The 17,644-nt window shown below is 43.2% G+C and overlaps 1 protein-coding gene across 1 annotated transcript; it reads right to left on the bottom strand.

Moving 5' to 3' along the window:
• Positions 1–486: 486 nt before the first annotated feature.
• On the bottom strand, positions 487–5,548 carry LOC116387881 (kidney mitochondrial carrier protein 1-like). Its single transcript, XM_031855330.1, has 9 exons — positions 5,326–5,548; positions 5,062–5,206; positions 4,578–4,672; positions 4,228–4,313; positions 3,357–3,452; positions 3,119–3,243; positions 2,671–2,794; positions 2,024–2,104; positions 487–1,472 (listed from the first exon to the last, which is right to left on the bottom strand). The coding sequence occupies exons 1-9, from the start codon at positions 5,387–5,389 to the stop codon at positions 1,431–1,433; spliced, it is 858 nt and encodes a 285-aa protein (XP_031711190.1). The 5' UTR covers positions 5,390–5,548; the 3' UTR covers positions 487–1,430.
• Between the last annotated feature and the right edge of the window lie 12,096 nt (positions 5,549–17,644).

Raw genomic sequence — 17,644 nt, forward strand, 5'->3', positions numbered from 1 at the left:
AATAACAGCTCTCGCACAAGTAATAAGTCTCATGGGAATGCTCCCTAAATAAAAAACATGGCGTGCGTGCGCGCGCACGCACACGCACACACACACACACAGAGAGAGAGAGAGAGAGACTGCAGGTTCACTGCAACATTTCAGACTGCACTCCCCCGAGCTCCCGTCATCTCCTCAAAAACAGCTCTGATGGGAAGAAAACTGGGAATTTACCTGCAGAAATAAAACAATTACATCTTTGATTCCCCTGAATAATTCACAAGTCGCTGTTTGCGGGATGCTACATGAACGCGTGTGTTAGGAAGACACTGGGCATTCCCTTAAACAACTCGACTGTTCTAGATTTGTGGCCTCAAAGTTGAGGGGTTGGGAATTTAAGAAGTCTGATAAACAGCTTTTGGTTTCAAGGGAGTTGAGTTGTGGCGGGCCAGTGCAAAGCTCCACAGCGCCACACTGTGGTGAAAACAAAGCAAAACACTGACATACTGAGTTTTTCTCTTTTATTTCAAATATACAGAGCAACAGCAGGCTTGACGCCTAAAGTAAACCTACACATCGGCAGCAATGGCAGCTCACGCAAGACAGCCAGCAATGCATTCATCCTTTACGACAAAAGCTCACAGATAAGCACACAGCGCGTAAAAGCACAATATGAAAATATACCTGGAGTTAAATGTGGATCATGTGCAGTGGTTTAGGTGCTTTTTGGCAACAAACGTCGTCAAATGATGCCCGTTGGATACATTGACGTGTCTCAGTGGTCGTACAGCGACGTGGGATATCGTATGAAGACTTACATAATGGCTGTGTTTCATGTTACTGCAACACATATAATAACAAGAACCCAGGGAGTCCTCCCCCAGTTATAGTTACTGTCTGGACTCGCTGGCGTGACGGACAACTAGTCTCGCCACATATGGTCATGGGATGTATGTGTGTGTGTGTGTGTGTGTGTGTCTCCAGTCTGAGGACCCACACACGGGTCTTCAGGCTGTTTATATGACTGTTATGTATTACAGTACACTGATGTATTCTTGGCTCTGAACTCTGCAAGTATTCCAGGGAGACTCTTCGAATAAAAAAGAAAAATTGCCATGAATCCAACTAAATATAGAAAATTGTTTAAAGAAACACCACGTCCTGATCCAAGTGTGTTGACTCGCACACACAAACATTTTGCTTTTCAAAAGGGAATGATTGTCAGCTGCTATCCGACATTCTCGGTCCTTATGCAAACTCAGGCGACCGGTGTCAAACTTAAAGGCACGCCGCCCCTCATACACAGGTCTTCATCAACCCCTCTTCCCCCTTGTTCGGTGGTTCCATCTAGGATCCATCACCCTCCAGCCATTCCAGGTTTTGGACCTCTCAGCTCGTCCCCGAGCGTGACCAAGTACTCTTCTCTTTTTTCCGCCGTCTCGTTCCGTCAGTCACACGTTGATCTTCTTCAGCTGTTCGTATGTGAGGAAGAACTGGATTGAGAGTGAAGGGCCATAGGCGAGAGAAAAAAAGTGAACATTGTTGCTGAGCGTGGGAGGCTCACTGAGGAAATTTGGCTCCTTCTGTACTTCAGCTCAAACCCTCCCTTGTTACCTCAGACTACTGGGCTGTAACAAGTCAATAATCTCATTACATTTTTCAGGCCTGGTTGGAGCACGATGACGACCTGACAGGACTTTCCCCTGTAACTCTTTGGCCTTTCCAGACAGACTTAAATAGAGTTCACCCTCCACTGTGCCCCCCCCCCCTCCTTTCTTCCCCTTACCCTGATTCCTCTTATTGAGGGGCACCCTAGGTCCTCTCTAACCAGAGGCAGCGGAGCACTGAGGCAGTAGTTACACAAACGTATATAAAAGAGTTTAGCTAGCATTAAGGCTAAGCTTTAATCCACTGGAAAGCATGGCTTGTGATGCCACGCGTCACAACTTTTTTTCCCCCGCTGATTTCTCCAGCTCAAAAGATATTGAGTCATGCAGGATATATGTAAACAGAGCAGCGCGCTAATGAGATGGTTAAAGGATACAATGATGTTCCACGGTCCCAGGCGGAGCCAGTTGGGAAAGAAACCCTTGTAGAGGGCCATGAAGCCCTCGGAGCGCCACGTCTGAAGAGAAAACAAACATGTTAAAAACACACTTTATGTCGTTATCCTCTGATAATCGTTCTTACATCCTCTTTGGGGTTATGAAATCAGTCATATTAAGGTCTGATCTAGATATTCAACATTACCACATTATATTTAATATTCCTTCGGGAGGCTAGAAGACTAACAATCGAATAACTTTAAATGTCAAACGTTTGTCATTCACACATGAAAGTCATGAAGGCTTTAAGGTGTAGGAGTGACAAGAAACCAATAAAACAAACTGAAAGCAGCACAGGGAGAGATATCCAGACTTTTAGTCCCTAGTGTGGGCCAAGCTTCAAAACACTGGATCCTACATTTCCCAGAATGCAACCAATAGTATCTTCTTTTTTTTTTGTCCCTGTCTGGCAATCGCAAATCTTTTTCCTCAGAAGCTCCCTGCAGAGCCACAGAAGACATTGTACAACAGGCTGAACCGTGCTGCCCATAACAAGTCGACATATTTGTATTTGAGGAATCAAATTTGTGGAAATGTATTCCTCTGCGAACACAATCTGATCAGGAACAAGTGCAACCCGACTGACCTGCAGTATGCAGTCCAGTGTTCCCTGGTACAGAGAGACTCCTTTCTGGTTCATCATGCGTGTCCGGACCACGTCCACTGGGTTAGAGGCCAAAGCCCCCGCCAGACCACACGCAAAGCTGGACCTGTGGGACGACAAGACGCAGGTTTGAAGGATTATCTGTGAGTGCTTTCATTTTGTACCTTCATTCAATATTTAGTGCTAATCAGTCATTGCTGTGATGTGTGTGTGTGCTGTTGACACTAACGTAACAAACGTTATATCCTGCAAGGCTGAGACTGTAACTTGATACACACCGAGTGTTTTGAAAGGCTTGAATTCACAGTGCCGATGGTCAACACATACAGATTGAACAGGGATGTTGGAATGTGTCTTTTCCTGATTCCTCCCAGTGAAAACATCTCATGAGAGACAGGAGGAGGATCTCCAGTTGACTCTGCCAACTTACACAAAGTGGGTGTACACGTTGTCCCCCATGTGACCAGACAGGATCAGGTGCTTCTTGGTGATGTCATAGACCGGTAGCTCCACCCCGACCACGATGGCTGCCCGCTGAGCAGTCAGTGAGACGCCCTGAAGTAGAAGGAACGGGAGTGTTACAGGACTGAGGATATGAGCATTTAAGAGCAGTGTCTGTGCTTCCTGTAACCCATGGAAACACTTTTTTTTCTCCAGGCGTGCTGTACCTTCCACAGTCCTCTTGTTCCCTCCTGCTGGTAGATGTTGATGAAGTTGCCCATCATACTGCCCTGGATCACATTTCCCTGAGCCTGCATGCGGATCTGGAACAACAGACACACAGGCAGAACTTGAGAGAATGAAAGTATTCACAATCAGTGCAAAATGCTGCAGGTTTGCCAAGACAAGTGCGGGGGTGTATTTATCTGGCTGCCATTGGTATGCAAAGCCAAAGAAGTTAGAGGCAGTTTTGGCAAGCATGCTGTCCTTAAGTGTTTTCTCCCTCTCTCCTCAATTCCAGGAGTCATTCATTCTGCTGTTTAGTTCATTATAGTTTAGTGTGTTTGTCCGGCTCCATGATGACTCGCAACGTTCCCAACCCTGCAACCGCTTCCATTAATCTGTTAAGCCCCAACAAACAAACAAGCAAGCAACGTGGACGGGAGGTAATTGCATGCCGAGGAGAAGCCGGGCAAAAACATCATGAGTACAGATGAGCATGCGCGCGCACACACACACACACACATAGTCATGCACCCATATCGTTTACAGAACACCATGTTAAGCCGTAGAGGCTTCCTTCTATAAATAATCCACAAGTGGGGTGTTGATAGCACTAAGATGGCCCTCGCTCCACTCGGCGTGCTACCAAATGACCCCACCTACAGCCTGCCGGGGTTAGGAGCTCACCTAGAAAGGGAATCTCTGTTTTTCAAAAGCAATTACCGAACTACAGTCCTACTCAAGGCTGCACGAGGCATTACTGCTGTATGTATAAACAACAGGTTCAAAGAACTGCCAAACCTGCTCTGCGGCTTAGAGAACCTCTTGACACAACAAGAATAGTACAAAACGAGATTTGGGTATGCGAATAGCTACCTTCAGCACATCAGTGGGGTTGGCGATGGAGGACGAGATGACTCCAGAGAGAACACCACACATCACATTAGTCAGCAATGTCTCATCTGAAAAAGGAGAAGAGGGGGAGGCAGGCTGGAACTGTAAACAAGCAGCATTTGATACAATGCATCAGGCAGTCAGTCGCAGTTTGTCCTTGCAGTGTTTTGTAGAAGCACACTAACTGTTACACTTAGCACAAAGAAATGACGAGACATATTTAACTAGGCCACACACAGACACACACGTCTGACAATTCAAGAGGAATGTGTGCATGTGTCGATGGGGGCAGGTCGAAAATGTGTGTGTGAGAGAGAGAAACTGGGACTCACCCTCTGGTCTGTCAACCAGCAGCCGCTTCAAGCTCTGGTATGTGCCAATTTTGATGGTCCCATAGGAGGCCTGTCGCAGTATAGCGGGAGCTATTCTGTAAAAGCCAATTCAAGTCAAGTTAATATTTTTATTCCCAGTACAACAACATCTTATTAGGCTTTAAAAATACCCACAACTCTGGTACCTAACCCAGCGAAAGCCTTTTAAAAAAGGCAAAGGAAAAATCCCCCAAAAGTCTCAACACACAAAGAAAAACGAAACTCTGAGATGAATAGATGGGGATGCAAACAGATTGGTGAGGAAATGGCTTTTTTTTTTACAAAAAACAGGAAGTGCACAAAAATGAGGAAATGCAAACACTTAGAAGAAATACTACGCACAGTAGTATTATAAACAAAAAATAGGTCCAGCACCTGTGTAGTTGAAACAAGGTTTTGATGACAAAGATATAGACACTACAACGCATTGATCCACCATACTGACCCTGAATACAGCGCGCGGAGTCCCTCCTCTCTTCCTATCCTCGACATAGCGTGGAGCATGCCTCTGTACCGGATCTCTCGGTATTTGCTGCCTACCTGGCCTTGAATTTGAAGACGCGTCTTGGCTAGGTCGATTGGGAAGGTCCCTGCAACACAAAGCACGATATACTGTCGTGCAAGACTGTAACTCACAACAGAAATGTAAATAATTGACGTTATTCCACGTAGCTCGACCCCCCCGCCTCCTACTCTAGTCATCACTCACCGCATTCTGCCGTCATTGAAGCGAGTCCGCCGAAAACAAAGGGCTTCCAGTTACCGTTAGACATTTTCGCCAACCGTGTACCGACTCGCAGTGAAAAACCACCCGGTGAGCTGGGGGCTGATATTAAAGTCTGCAACTAATACTCAGGGGGTGCAGCTGCGTTTCAATCTCTACCGGGGCGTCTGAGAAGTCCAGCCCCGCGAGGCCCCTCCTGTTGCCGGTGTTAAATTAAGCTCCGCCCCCAACAACTCGTCCACCCGACACTGTGTTCACTGTCCCCGCCCACCGCTTGTTGCTCAGCAACCGCACCAGACAGCAGAAAGGAGCCGAGATGTCACAAAATAGGAGACAGTAGTGCTTCCTTTGATTTCAAAACAAAAACAGTTTATTTTGATTATAACGTCAGACTGATTCCACTCAAATGTAAATTTAAATGAAGCCAGTGAAGACCAAATAAATGAATGACTAGTAACTGTATATAAAATCTATTTCCTGTTTATATCTCATTGATATCACTGTATCAGAGGTGCAATATACATTTATAATATTAGCAATCCTCTAACACCTCTTAAAACCACATCTAATTGAATTGATGGAGATGCTTAATGATAAATAATGTTGTATTTGCATCTTTACAAGAAAGAGCGCTGAAAAAAAACCTCTGATATATTCTCATAAAGAAAAAAGTAACAAAATATAGTATTAGAGTAGATTTTATATCTCAGCTCAACATTCTCAACACAGATCTTTCATGAGATGTTCAACTAACCCACCTGGACGGTCTGTTCATGAGGACCTTTTTCTTCTTGCATGTCCTGTAAGTAAGGGCGCTGTTCCTCCTACAAATTAAAAAATGAATCAGCTTTTCAAACTTAAGGACTGTACTGTATATAACTAGACATATATCAACTGCTTCCACTGATGATGTCAACACAAAATCCTACATATCCTGCATGTACTCATCACTATGCTACAGAGGGTTAATGTGAAATTGTATTTATAGTAGGTATGATATGACCTGAAAATGTGTTAATGTGATACGGCTATCTAAACCTTCGAACATATGAGCAGAACAGATTTAAACACTTGTAAACACTGTTGTTCATCCCCTTATACTGCTGCCCAGCTGCACACACCATCTACCATGTTAGTTGTACTGTATCACAGATGGTGTCCTGTTGTCACTCTCTTATTTAATTGTTTTAATTGAATTTACAGAAATCAATAAAGATGAGTCTACCAAGAGTCTATCGTATAGGTCATACAGTACATCAATGCAAATGAACTTATAGCCTTTTCAAGGACTGTGTGTGAAACAAGAGTTCAGAGGTCACAGAACATCTGGAGCCCAGATGTGACTCTTTCAGGAGTGCGGAGGTCCAAAAGAAAACTTTGTATTGTAGTTATCTTAGAGCTGCTCCTATCTGTTATTGGCAAAAGGGCAACTACAGCAAATGATCATCAGTAGAGAATGAGTTTTTTTGATGAATAAACTATGAAAAGAAAATGGGATGGAAAGGGATGCAAATCCAAATAAAATGGAATGAGCATAAGGCATTACTGACAGATAATGCTATTTATAGAAGAGGCGGCAGCAATAATCCACGCACACAAAAGGAATATGCCTTTTGTTTATTTTCTAATAAATGTAATCTTCAAGACCTTCAGTGTCCTTTTGGAGCATCTGTGATTGGTGATTACATATGACATGTGATGCAAAAAGGCCATGGATAAGTGTATATGTGTCACATCAGACTCCGCTTCAGTCATCTCCAGTGATGTCCACAATAGGCAAGAGAGCAAGAGGAGTGTAAGGGTGGATGTGGAGACCATGCACCCCTTAACTCAACTTGTCTCATGCTGTAAATGTTCAACACAAGAAGGGTCAGTATTTGATCTGAGGGGTCCACATGGACAACGAGCTGGAATGTCCCAACAGCGACAAAGAGGCACGCAGACGAGGGTGTGCGTGTTCTACAAGCCTGCAATGGTCAGCGTCATGTTGCCACATTCAATGCTGTGTGCTTGAGGATGCAGAATTCGTTAGAGATGAACCTGGAGTTCACTGGAGGGCCGGAAGCTGTTTAACAGAGTTTGACAAGCATCTTCAACATTCCCCTCATACCCCCACAGTGGGAAGACGAGCATTACAGATTTTCTTCCGTCACCAGTATAATGAGGATTCTGCTTCTTTTTTTAAAAGTTTGTTCAAGGACTATATTCCCCCTAACTGTCACTACACTCAGTTGTTGCCACTTTTTCTCTCGTTTCCTCAGTCTGCCAATACGCCTCTTTACTTCATCATTTAATGAATATGTCATTGTGTCTTAATGGCAATGCTATGTGTCAATAGTCAATTATGTTGACATTGTACCAATATGCCTTAGTACCAAACATGTCAGTGTGTCACTTTGCCAATATGTCACCTCATGGAACTTGTTTAGCTTGTGTTTAATCCCTTTGTGAGGGCTGTAACTGATTCACATATTGTGTGTATGTGGAGAGGGTATGCTGGGAAACTATGATGTCACTGCTGGGTGATCAAACATGGCCCCACTACATTTTATTCTGTAAGATAATTCATCACAATGTTCTTATGTTATTTACTCCGTCTTAATCTCAAGTTTCTTGTCTATGTCCATCTCCATAGATCCGTCATTCTAAATCAAATTGAATGAAATTGTGTTTTAATAGCATGTTTCTCTAAAAGAGTGCAAAACATAAATGCCCCCAAATACACAATATTAACACAGAAAATATGAATAAAATGTGTAGTAAAATAATAACGCATGTACTTTGCATTAAGAGACAAGAGTTGATACCTGAAAGAAACATTGAGGTCATTCATCAACACCAACCAATCAGCATCTTGTAAGACAGTGAGCAGTATACACTTCAAATGTTCATATTTACAAGAACAACACCTCCACTAACATATGACCAACGATTTCATTACCTGCTTGGTCAAGCCACCGCCATAACGACACTAACGACACAGCTCATTATTCCCACGTCCTGTTACTGTTACCAGAGCAACATGCCATCCTGGACCATTTTGCCCTACGACGCAGAATGTAAACAAGGAACACCACAACAATCTAATACTTCTGCTGCTTACACTCTTTGATCCACATACGAATTACCAATCACAAAGCAAACCCCAACGAAACAGACAAATAAGGTACACAGGAGAAACATACCCCCAATCAAGGTGTGTGATTATCAAAATGCAAAACTGAGAAAACTCAAAAATAAAGCCTGTAAATTCTAAAATTAACGGCTGCAGTGAAGTGGCTTTTAATCAGAGGAGACGTGCAGTTCTACTGCTTTGTACTGTAGTTCTACTGCTTTGTACTCCGCCACTAGAGGTCAGAACAACACCACTGTAATATTCCTCCACGCTCCTATAGAGCCCCTGTTACAGACGGCTCTCTAACTGGCAGTGAGTCTCTTGTGATGGTCACTTCAGCATCAAAAATAGGCCAATCAATCCCTTCTTAATGAGTGGACACTATCTATACAGCCAATTAGGAAACAGATATGTTTGAATGAAAATATGCATGTAGAACAGACGACACAGGACTTGCTTGTGGGACTTGATATGGATGACATGCTTGTCTGAGTGTAAGTGTGCTGCTCTTATCAAAGCAGATTTTCACAGGAGGAATGTGTCGCTTTATGTAATTACCTCAGCTTAGTCTTATCTATTTTCTATCACGTTTGTCCTTCTGGTCTCAGTGTGTTCTCCTGACTGCAAGACATTCATCTGGAGCATATTTATTATGATCATATGCTAGTTGTACTGTTTGATTAATGGGTTGGCTATGGGTCAGTAACCACAGTATTGCCATCAGTACATTATTAACGACCAAGGAGACAAAGGAGTGTCTGCGTGCACGTTTCTGTGTGTGTGTGTGTGTGTGTGTGTGTGTGTGTGTGTCTGTGTGTGGTACGTGCACTCATCGACAAACGGAAATAGATGAATGGAAATATTGCAGTTTTATCTGAAACCAATAAGCAGAGGGAAGTTGGGTGCGCCTGAAAATGGCCACGTTTAATGTGGTGATTTGTCAAAAGGAACCCAGAGAGCAGACCTGTGACAAAAGAGGAGGGGGTATATCTGTGTTTGTATAAAATAAGGAAAGGAGAATACAGTTGTGTCTTTTAGGAGAGGGAAGTGAGAGTTCACACAGTCGCCTTATTCGTTATTGTGTTTGACCTGTATGCATAGTCCCTTTAGAGAGGTGTACAGGCCTATAGGAACACGTGCTCTTTAGAAATACTTGAATAGTAATTGTCTGAAAAAGCTGCTGTGCTTCCTAAAGTGAGGCATATATGAGAAAACGTGTGTTACTGCTGCAAAAATCACCTCTTTTATGTGTGTTCACAAAAACACCCACACGTTCTGGTTTGTATAGCACTGATTGGTTGTTTTTTCAATCCTCTGGCACAAAGTGCATTGTGATGTTAATGTTTCAGCTGAACGTGGAGCGCTCGTTTTGCCCACAACGTGAGTGACTGCGGGAACATCGTACTAATGCCACTGAGCATCCCTCGACTGGTTCTTTACACCAGCAATTCTCTGTGCAGAAAAACATGTGTGTGTACAATGTGTGATAGAGGATGCATGGGGATGAGAAAGTGTGCGGTTAGTGCTAACTGTATAAACACCCCTATAGCAAACACAGACGTGCACAATTGGAGTTGTACGAATACCCTAAAGGAAATGTTTGACATTTTTGGAATTACGTTTATTCCCTTTGTTACTGAGAATTCGAAGAGCGGTATCAATCTTACAGTACCATCTTCCTTTTAGACATGAAAATCAAAAAGAGTGATTCCCCAACATTTCAACCATAGAGTGCTGCAGGAATGAGTGCCATTTCTTTCACTTCCGGTTCCATTGTCTTTAAGTCATGAATGTTAAATGTTGTTTTGGTTCGATGCCTGAAATAAGGTCTGTGTTTAACACAAGCTTAAAAGATTTTGACATTTTTATCCACGACATACAATACGTCAGTGAATGCCCCTCTCGTGAATTTTGAAGATTTTAAGTGTCTTAAAAAAAAGGCGGCTGCTAACGAGCGGCTAAATAAGATACAATAAGGTGAGACTACAAAACCTCATCAGTCCGCCTTTACAGCCAACAGTGGTGTAGTTTGTTTATAGCCTAACGTTAGCTTGCCGATTGCATTCACGCTCCAAAATCATTGTTCATTTGTGAAAATGATCTGAATAAAACGTGTAAATATCTCGTATTTGCCACAGTTTCTGCGATAGTCAAGAATCCAATGGAAAAATCCCTTTGGCTCTTTTTATCCAGGGAACCAGCGCGATGCTAACATCCGGGGCTTGCCAACAAACATATGTCATCCCTCTATTTCTTTAAAGGAAGTGTGTGAAGCATTTAGGGGGATCTGTTTGCAGAAATGATCTCAGTCACTGCCGTTCTCCTACTCACTTTGCACATTGGAAGAAGGCTGCAACCGCACCGCTAGACGCCGCCAAACCCTCCGCACTGCACCTTTAAGCTCAGGAGAAAGGGGACGCATTGACAGTGTGATGCTAATGGAAGTCAAGGGGGTTGTTCAGACGCAAGCTGCCTTTTCATGCTGAAGGGTTTAAACGCCCACACATGTCCTAGATAGAGTAAACCTCCATCCTTTTTTTTTGCTTCATCCTTTTTCCTGCAGGAAATAGGTTTAACTCTATTTTATGTCGTGAAAATGCCTTTTTTTTTTTAAACATAGCATTGAATTGCAACCATCATTATGTGTCCTTCAATTAAGGTAATTATTTAGAGAGGATAATCAGCGTCAGGTGAGGGTACACTGATGAGCACTGCCTCACACACACACACTCGTTGTTTTGGCCCCTTTCTTTGCGGTGAAGTATTTTTACCCCATCCTCAGGGCAGCAGTGAACTTAATGGGAAGCGAAGGCTTGTCCACTATGGTTAGTGCGTATGTGTGTGTGTGTTTGTATGTGTCTTCATGTGTGTGTGTGTGTGTCTGTCCTAGTTGTTTACCGTGCCCCCTCTCACTCTGCTCCTCAAACCCTCCAGCTCTAACCGTGTGGACGGCAACGATTGCAACACGCTGCTCTCTGATTGGCCGGACGTGAGCCGTGACCTGCCTGCTCCTCCAATCTGCATCCAGTGCGCGTCAGTTCTACAGAACCCACACATCATAGCTACGCAGGAATTGCAGTTTTTTTTTTTCCCAGTCCGATATTTTTACACTCACATTTATTCCCATAAATCCATGTTTTGAATTTTGATTCAGACACCATATAAGGAATTGTCATACGTTTTCAGACGTCATCACAAAACCCCAGGATTCAGTGATGCTCCTGGTAATCTCCTCCCGCGAGAGCACTTGTGCAGAATAGTATGTAAAGGATCTGCAGTAAGTGTGCACACACAGAACTGAGTTTGTGTGTGTGATTACCTTGGTTTGTGCTTCCTGGTTGTCCACTAAGCATCCTGCCCCCTCAGGGTCGCTGCCCCGTCAGCAGGATCCCCCTATCAAGGCCTCTTTCTCACTGACAGAAGAGAGAATTTGTGAGGATCAAGGCCCTGGATGTTGACCTTAAGCAACAGCTGATTTGCTGCACCTTGATGTGCCCTCAATGCGACCAAGAGGAAAGAGGAGGCTCATCATGGTGAGGTCAGCAGTGTGAGCCTGTGGACAGGTTTATGAAATGTGTGAAAAAGACTAAAAACTCTGCTGAGATGCACACGAGAAAGGCACGTGGAAAACCTTGGAAAGTTAGGAAATGTGAGTAACAACATGCTGAGTTTACATTTTCTGGGAGAAAACATATGGACAAAGATTTATTATACACTTTGGGGAACAATCGCTATAAAGTTCTAGAACTCTAAAAAACTCTCACTGTGAAGGAACCTAAAATATCTCGCCATTTCATTCAGTTGAACTTTACTGATGGAGGTTGACTGAAAGTGTGCAGAACAGCCGATGACAGCGGTACAAGCAGAACAAGCTGTAACTTGAGAAGGACCATCCCTAACGTTCTGGACAAAGCAACATTTATGCTACATTTGATGAATTTAAAGTCCCCCTCCACTCCGATGATTGTCACCAAAAGGTTTTATTCACATTCACCTGCTGAGTCTGTTCTCACCTTAAATCTGAGTTTGTGACGTGTTAGAAAAAGCATGATTTTGTGACATCACAGTTTGGAGCCAATCACGGTCCAATAAAAACCTTTCAGAGGAGAAGGAGACATCTTGTGTCCGGCAGTTCAACCTTTTGAGATGAATGAACATATATTTCTTACAACACAATACTATCCAAACACAAGTGATTATTCCCAGCAGAGTATGTCATATAACATGTCTGGAGAAAATAATTGGTGAGTGTTTTAAGATGCAGCCACACAAAAACTAATGAAAAACAAATGACTGAAAAAAATCAAGGACAGCTAGTTCCCCTCCAAAAATAATTAAAAAAACCATCAACCTCTAGGTGATGATGATCCCCAGATAAACACGCAGAAATATGTTAAACTTCACTTTAACAGGCCTTTGTAACAAATACTTTTTAAATTTACATTTTTATAGATTATTTTCTGTCCTATCTATCATCTCGCCATAAAAGAGCAAGATGGCTTTGAAAACAGCTACGGATTATAATCGACCTCAAAGAAAACTATTCATTTTCTAGGAGCCCCGTGCACACCGAAGCCCGGAGGCACAAAAGAGATTTCTAAATATCTATGGATTGACTCGGCTGTGCAAACAAACTGCACATAACAAACTCTCAGTAAGCCTCACAATTAGAACACAGGCTGATTTAACAATAAAATGGTATACATTGAAATGTGTACAGTTTTGCACAGGCAGTCAAATGTTACGACGGCAAGGCGAAGGAGAGAGAATCTATGGCGTAGCAGTTAAATACAGAGCCTTTCTGAGTGTGTTCTCACTGAAAAGTCAAATCCATTTGGCTTTGTTTTTCTATACCGACATGATTCCCCCCTGTAGAAGGAAAACTGCCTAAATTGATGCAATGTGTGTGATAATTGATCATAATGAATGTGTGACGGTGTGTATGGGTCGTCAGATATAGACCTTTGCCATATATGAAATGCAAAAGGCCAAAGAGGATGATTGTGGGCAGTTCAGAGTCATCTCGAGTGCAGAAGGCCCATAATTCCTAGCGACATCCTGGGTACATTTATAATAATCTCGAACAGTCCTCTGCTCCATTTAGGTCTGTATTTAGCGCCATTAAGCCAACGTATGTATCCTCTTCTCCAACACTCCTTCACTCTGCTCCCTAATAGCCCGGATTAACCGCTGCTTTAATAGACTCATCCATCTCCTCTGTTTATTCACCAGTTTCCCTCTCATTCCGTTCCTCCCTCCATATCTCTCTCTCCCTCTCTCTGCTCATGGGCAATTACACAAACAAATGCACTTTGTTTTCCTCTCGGTCCGACTGCATGGCAAATGAACGGATTTAGCGGGCAATTGCATTTTTCATTTGAGGTCAGTTGTTGTGTTGTATTAGCGCTGAGAAGAGGTGAAGTCACAGTGTCACTCCTTCAATTTGCACAGTACATTAGCCATGCAGATTTATGCAAATTCCTGCCACAGAGTTTGGCTTCTGATTGGCCGGGGCTTTACGCCCCCGCAGCAGCACACACTTGGAGCTTAAATCCAAAATTTGCATAGCTTGACAGGAAGCGCGGGGGGTGGGGGGGAATAGAGAAGAGCAGCCTTTTGTCAGCTGACGTCGCCGGGTTGGCGGTCGTCAGACATACGTAAGACACCCACGTATGATTCAGACGAGAACGTCTATGGGGCATGCACGGGCTTTGAGTCCCTGTCATGGCCTCTGAAGGGCAACCCAAGGACAACCCCGGAGATTCCTCGGCGGTTTTATTCCGGAAAAGTTAAATTCTAGACGTTATGATTTGCCCAAAGCCTTTTAAAGGTTCACCTTTCTCTTTAATTTCTGACCCACTGCTTTGGGGGAGGAAACAAGTGTTTTGTCTCAACTCAGGTCACTGTAGATAACATAGCTCCTTGATAAACTGACTAGCTGTGGGATGCAGCAATGTGTGTGTGTGTGTGTGTGTGTGTGTGTGTGTGTGTGTGTCTACATGCTTTTTATTGATTAGCTGCCATTTCCCTAAACCAGCCTCTAAAGTAAGGAGCTGGGATCACACATACACACACACACACACACACACACACACACACACTGATACACCGGTGGGTATTAAACAAAACAACATGTTTGACCTATAGCGTTACTGTAAGCGATGACAGGGACGCTTCAACTTTTCGACCGCCACACACCCACCGGTCCCCTCGTTCGCCACCGAGCGTCGACCTTTCACTCCACATCCTTCGTGTTTTCCTTCTGCTTGATTCCCCGAGGGGAGAAAAACTCCTCTTATCAGTCGCAACCAGATGCAGCACTGTGTGTGTGTGTGTGTGTGTGTGTGTGTGTGTGTGTGAAGATAATCCCCTGCCTCATTGGCTCAGCACTAACCGTTTTTTTTTTTTTTTGAGTAGCAGATGACTTGGGGTTTATTTTAGAAAGAGCTGCATTTCAATTCGCATTTCAAAGGTTGTGTCCCTTAAACGGCCCACCAGTAATTACAACGTGAAACATCTAAGAGTGGCATTTCATAAAAATTCATTATAAACTGTTGCGTAACTCTTGGTTCACCAGTTTGTATTTGCATCCGCTGACTGTGTTAGAGCATCAAACTGTATGTATGTTGTACTGGTATACAGTGACTCACTGGGCTTGTCTAAGAGTGTTAGTGTCAGTTCAGCTTATTCTGTTTTTACCAGCCTGCTCCTCCAGAGAATCTGCTTTCCTCATCCATATTTGTGATGCCCTGTGTGGTATGTGTGTGTTTGTGTGTGTGTCTATTCAGCAAAATCCCAACAGTCTGCTTGCACGTGAAAATAAACACTCTTCCCTTAATTATGGGATGATTTGGATGATCACCAATCACTACCGTCGCCAACACCCATTGGCTGCAGGTGCAGAACTGCTTTTTGATTCATTCCTCCATTCAGCGCCTCAGCCATGATCACATGACGCCCGGGTGTGTGTGAGTGTGTGTGTGTGTGCAGCCCTATTGCCAAAATTGGAAAAATGAAAAAACAACTCTCCCTGCTGTAGTTGCCATAGTAACCAAGGATTTGCCGCATCTGGCAAATTATAGGGTTGCATCGAAGGGCGAGAGGGTGTGTGCGTATGTGAGAGTGTAAAGCGTGCGTCGCTGCGTGTGAGTCTGTGCGTAATTGTAAGAGAGTGCGAACTTCTCCTGCATACAAAAGCCGATGTTCAGGTGACAATGAAAAGCAGAAATGGATGATCGATGGCGATTTCGGCAGCCAATCAATGTCAGATAAGACAGCAGACACACACACACACACCAGACAAAGAGACACACACCACCTGGATCATTAACACCAGTTATTAGACTGTAAAACTCAGAGCGTGTTGAGATGCTGTCCTCCCAGAGGGCAGCTCTCTGTACTGATGGGGTATGACTTTGACAGAAGAGAGAAAGAGGGAGATGTTGTCTCCAGTGACCTTGCAATAACGCCTCCATCACTGACGAAGGGTGTACAGGTATGAGGAGAGAGAGAGAGAGAGAGAGAGAGAGAGAGAGAGAGAGAGCAGTGGGGTTTGGATGATGCAATCCCAGTGTGGAGATGTTTGGGGTGACAGTGATTCTCCACCTCTCTCTTACATAAACCCTGTAAAAGAAGGTCAGGGGGAAACGATTGTTCCCTTCCAGTCATTTAAGCAGCACGCAGCATTGGGCGATGGACTCGATCGTAATTATAAAACGCCATCGTACACTCAAGATGAATAGCTGCGTTTGACATTCACCATACTGTCGTTTTCTGTCCAATGAACTGAACCAGCTTAAAATTTTACTGTTAGAATCATTCATGGATATTAAACAATATTTAAAAAACACTCCATTGCAAGTAAAAGACTTGAATCCAAAATGTCATTTAAAGGCGCTACACAACCATAAACCACCCTCACAGGTGTTATTGCCTAATTAGGCCTCATATCAGGACTGTGTGGGTGTGCACAGAAACCTCCCTCGCTCTCCTGTCCCACCTGTTAAGGTGAGATAACTGTCTTATCTGTTTCTGTATTTCACCAGTTGTTCTCTTATTTTATTGCGGTGTTACATTTATACTATTCATCCATTTCTACTTTCATTGGCCTGCTTTTATTCAATTGTAGCATTGAAATGTTTGAAACTGCATGGATTTCCCCGCAAAGAACACGTTGTAGCTTTGTTTTGAAAGGTGCTATTTAAATAAATACATGTGACACAATTCTCTGCATGACTCTATAAACATGAGATCTAATCAATAATTAACTGAAAACAGCTGTGTGAGTGTGTGGGGCATTTAAACTAGAACTTAGTACCCATTCTGAACTCATTATGCAGAGTGACACCTTAGTATTCGATTATATATTTGATTTTGTCAATGTTTCAGCAGGTAATGGTATCTTATTGAAATGATTTATTGTTGTGAGCTTGTTTAATCTATGACAATTAATTCATTCACTTTACAACATGATTTCTCTGTGTAAAATGTTGCATGTAGTGAAGTTAAAAGAATGAAAATACTGACATACTTGTTACCTTGAAATTGTACTTCAACTTAAATGAACTGACTGTTGGCCGCTGGGGGCAGCACAACGGGCAACACTGAGGCAAAATCATTTTACAAAGTTTTTAAGGTGAACTTCCAGCAGTTTCGGAGATGAATATATTACCAATATTGATTCTGGTTTTAGCTCCTGAAAGGTGGAAAAAAAAAAACGATTTGCAGAGCTGAAGGTAACTGCAAAATTGGATGATAAATCGCTGTGGATTTGTCACTACGGACACATTCAACTGGTCATATGGAAATATTGACGAATGTGCCATAATTTCCCACCAGTTGCAGAAACACAATTGAATGCAAAGAAACATCAACATCCACAATATGACTGATGAAACATTGAGGCTGCAGTTAGTGACAGTGTGGGCACCATGGTTGCTCTGAGTGGCAGCGGGTGGGCGGGATTTGCCAAGGTTAAATTGATGCCGACGTCAGTGGTATAGCTGCAAACCTTCAACAGCATGTTTGGGTGATACAAGCAGGTGATAAACAGAAGCTGATCCCTGCCAAGTGGCTGCAAGCATTGCTGCATAAATCACAGGGGTAAATGGTCTGTGTTTAAGGTTTAACCACCCCCCATTACAGAGTCATGTATGGCTGTCACCATTGTGTTTATTGGGAACATTAAGC

The sequence above is a fragment of the Anarrhichthys ocellatus genome, unplaced genomic scaffold, assembly GCF_004355925.1.
Source record: "Anarrhichthys ocellatus isolate YVR2014 unplaced genomic scaffold, GSC_Weel_1.0 scaffold15, whole genome shotgun sequence".
In the NCBI taxonomy this organism is placed as follows: Eukaryota; Metazoa; Chordata; class Actinopteri; order Perciformes; family Anarhichadidae; genus Anarrhichthys; species Anarrhichthys ocellatus.

Coding starts and splice junctions, on each gene's coding strand:
- LOC116387881 (XM_031855330.1), bottom strand. CDS start 5,389: ATGTCTAACGGTAACTGGAAGCCCTTTGTTTTCGGCGGACTCGCTTCA. Junction 4,673..5,061: donor CTCCGCGCGCTGTATTCAGG/GTCAGTATGGTG, acceptor TGGCTTTTACAG/AATAGCTCCCGCTATACTGC. Junction 3,244..3,356: donor GAACAAGAGGACTGTGGAAG/GTACAGCACGCC, acceptor CTTCTACTTCAG/GGCGTCTCACTGACTGCTCA.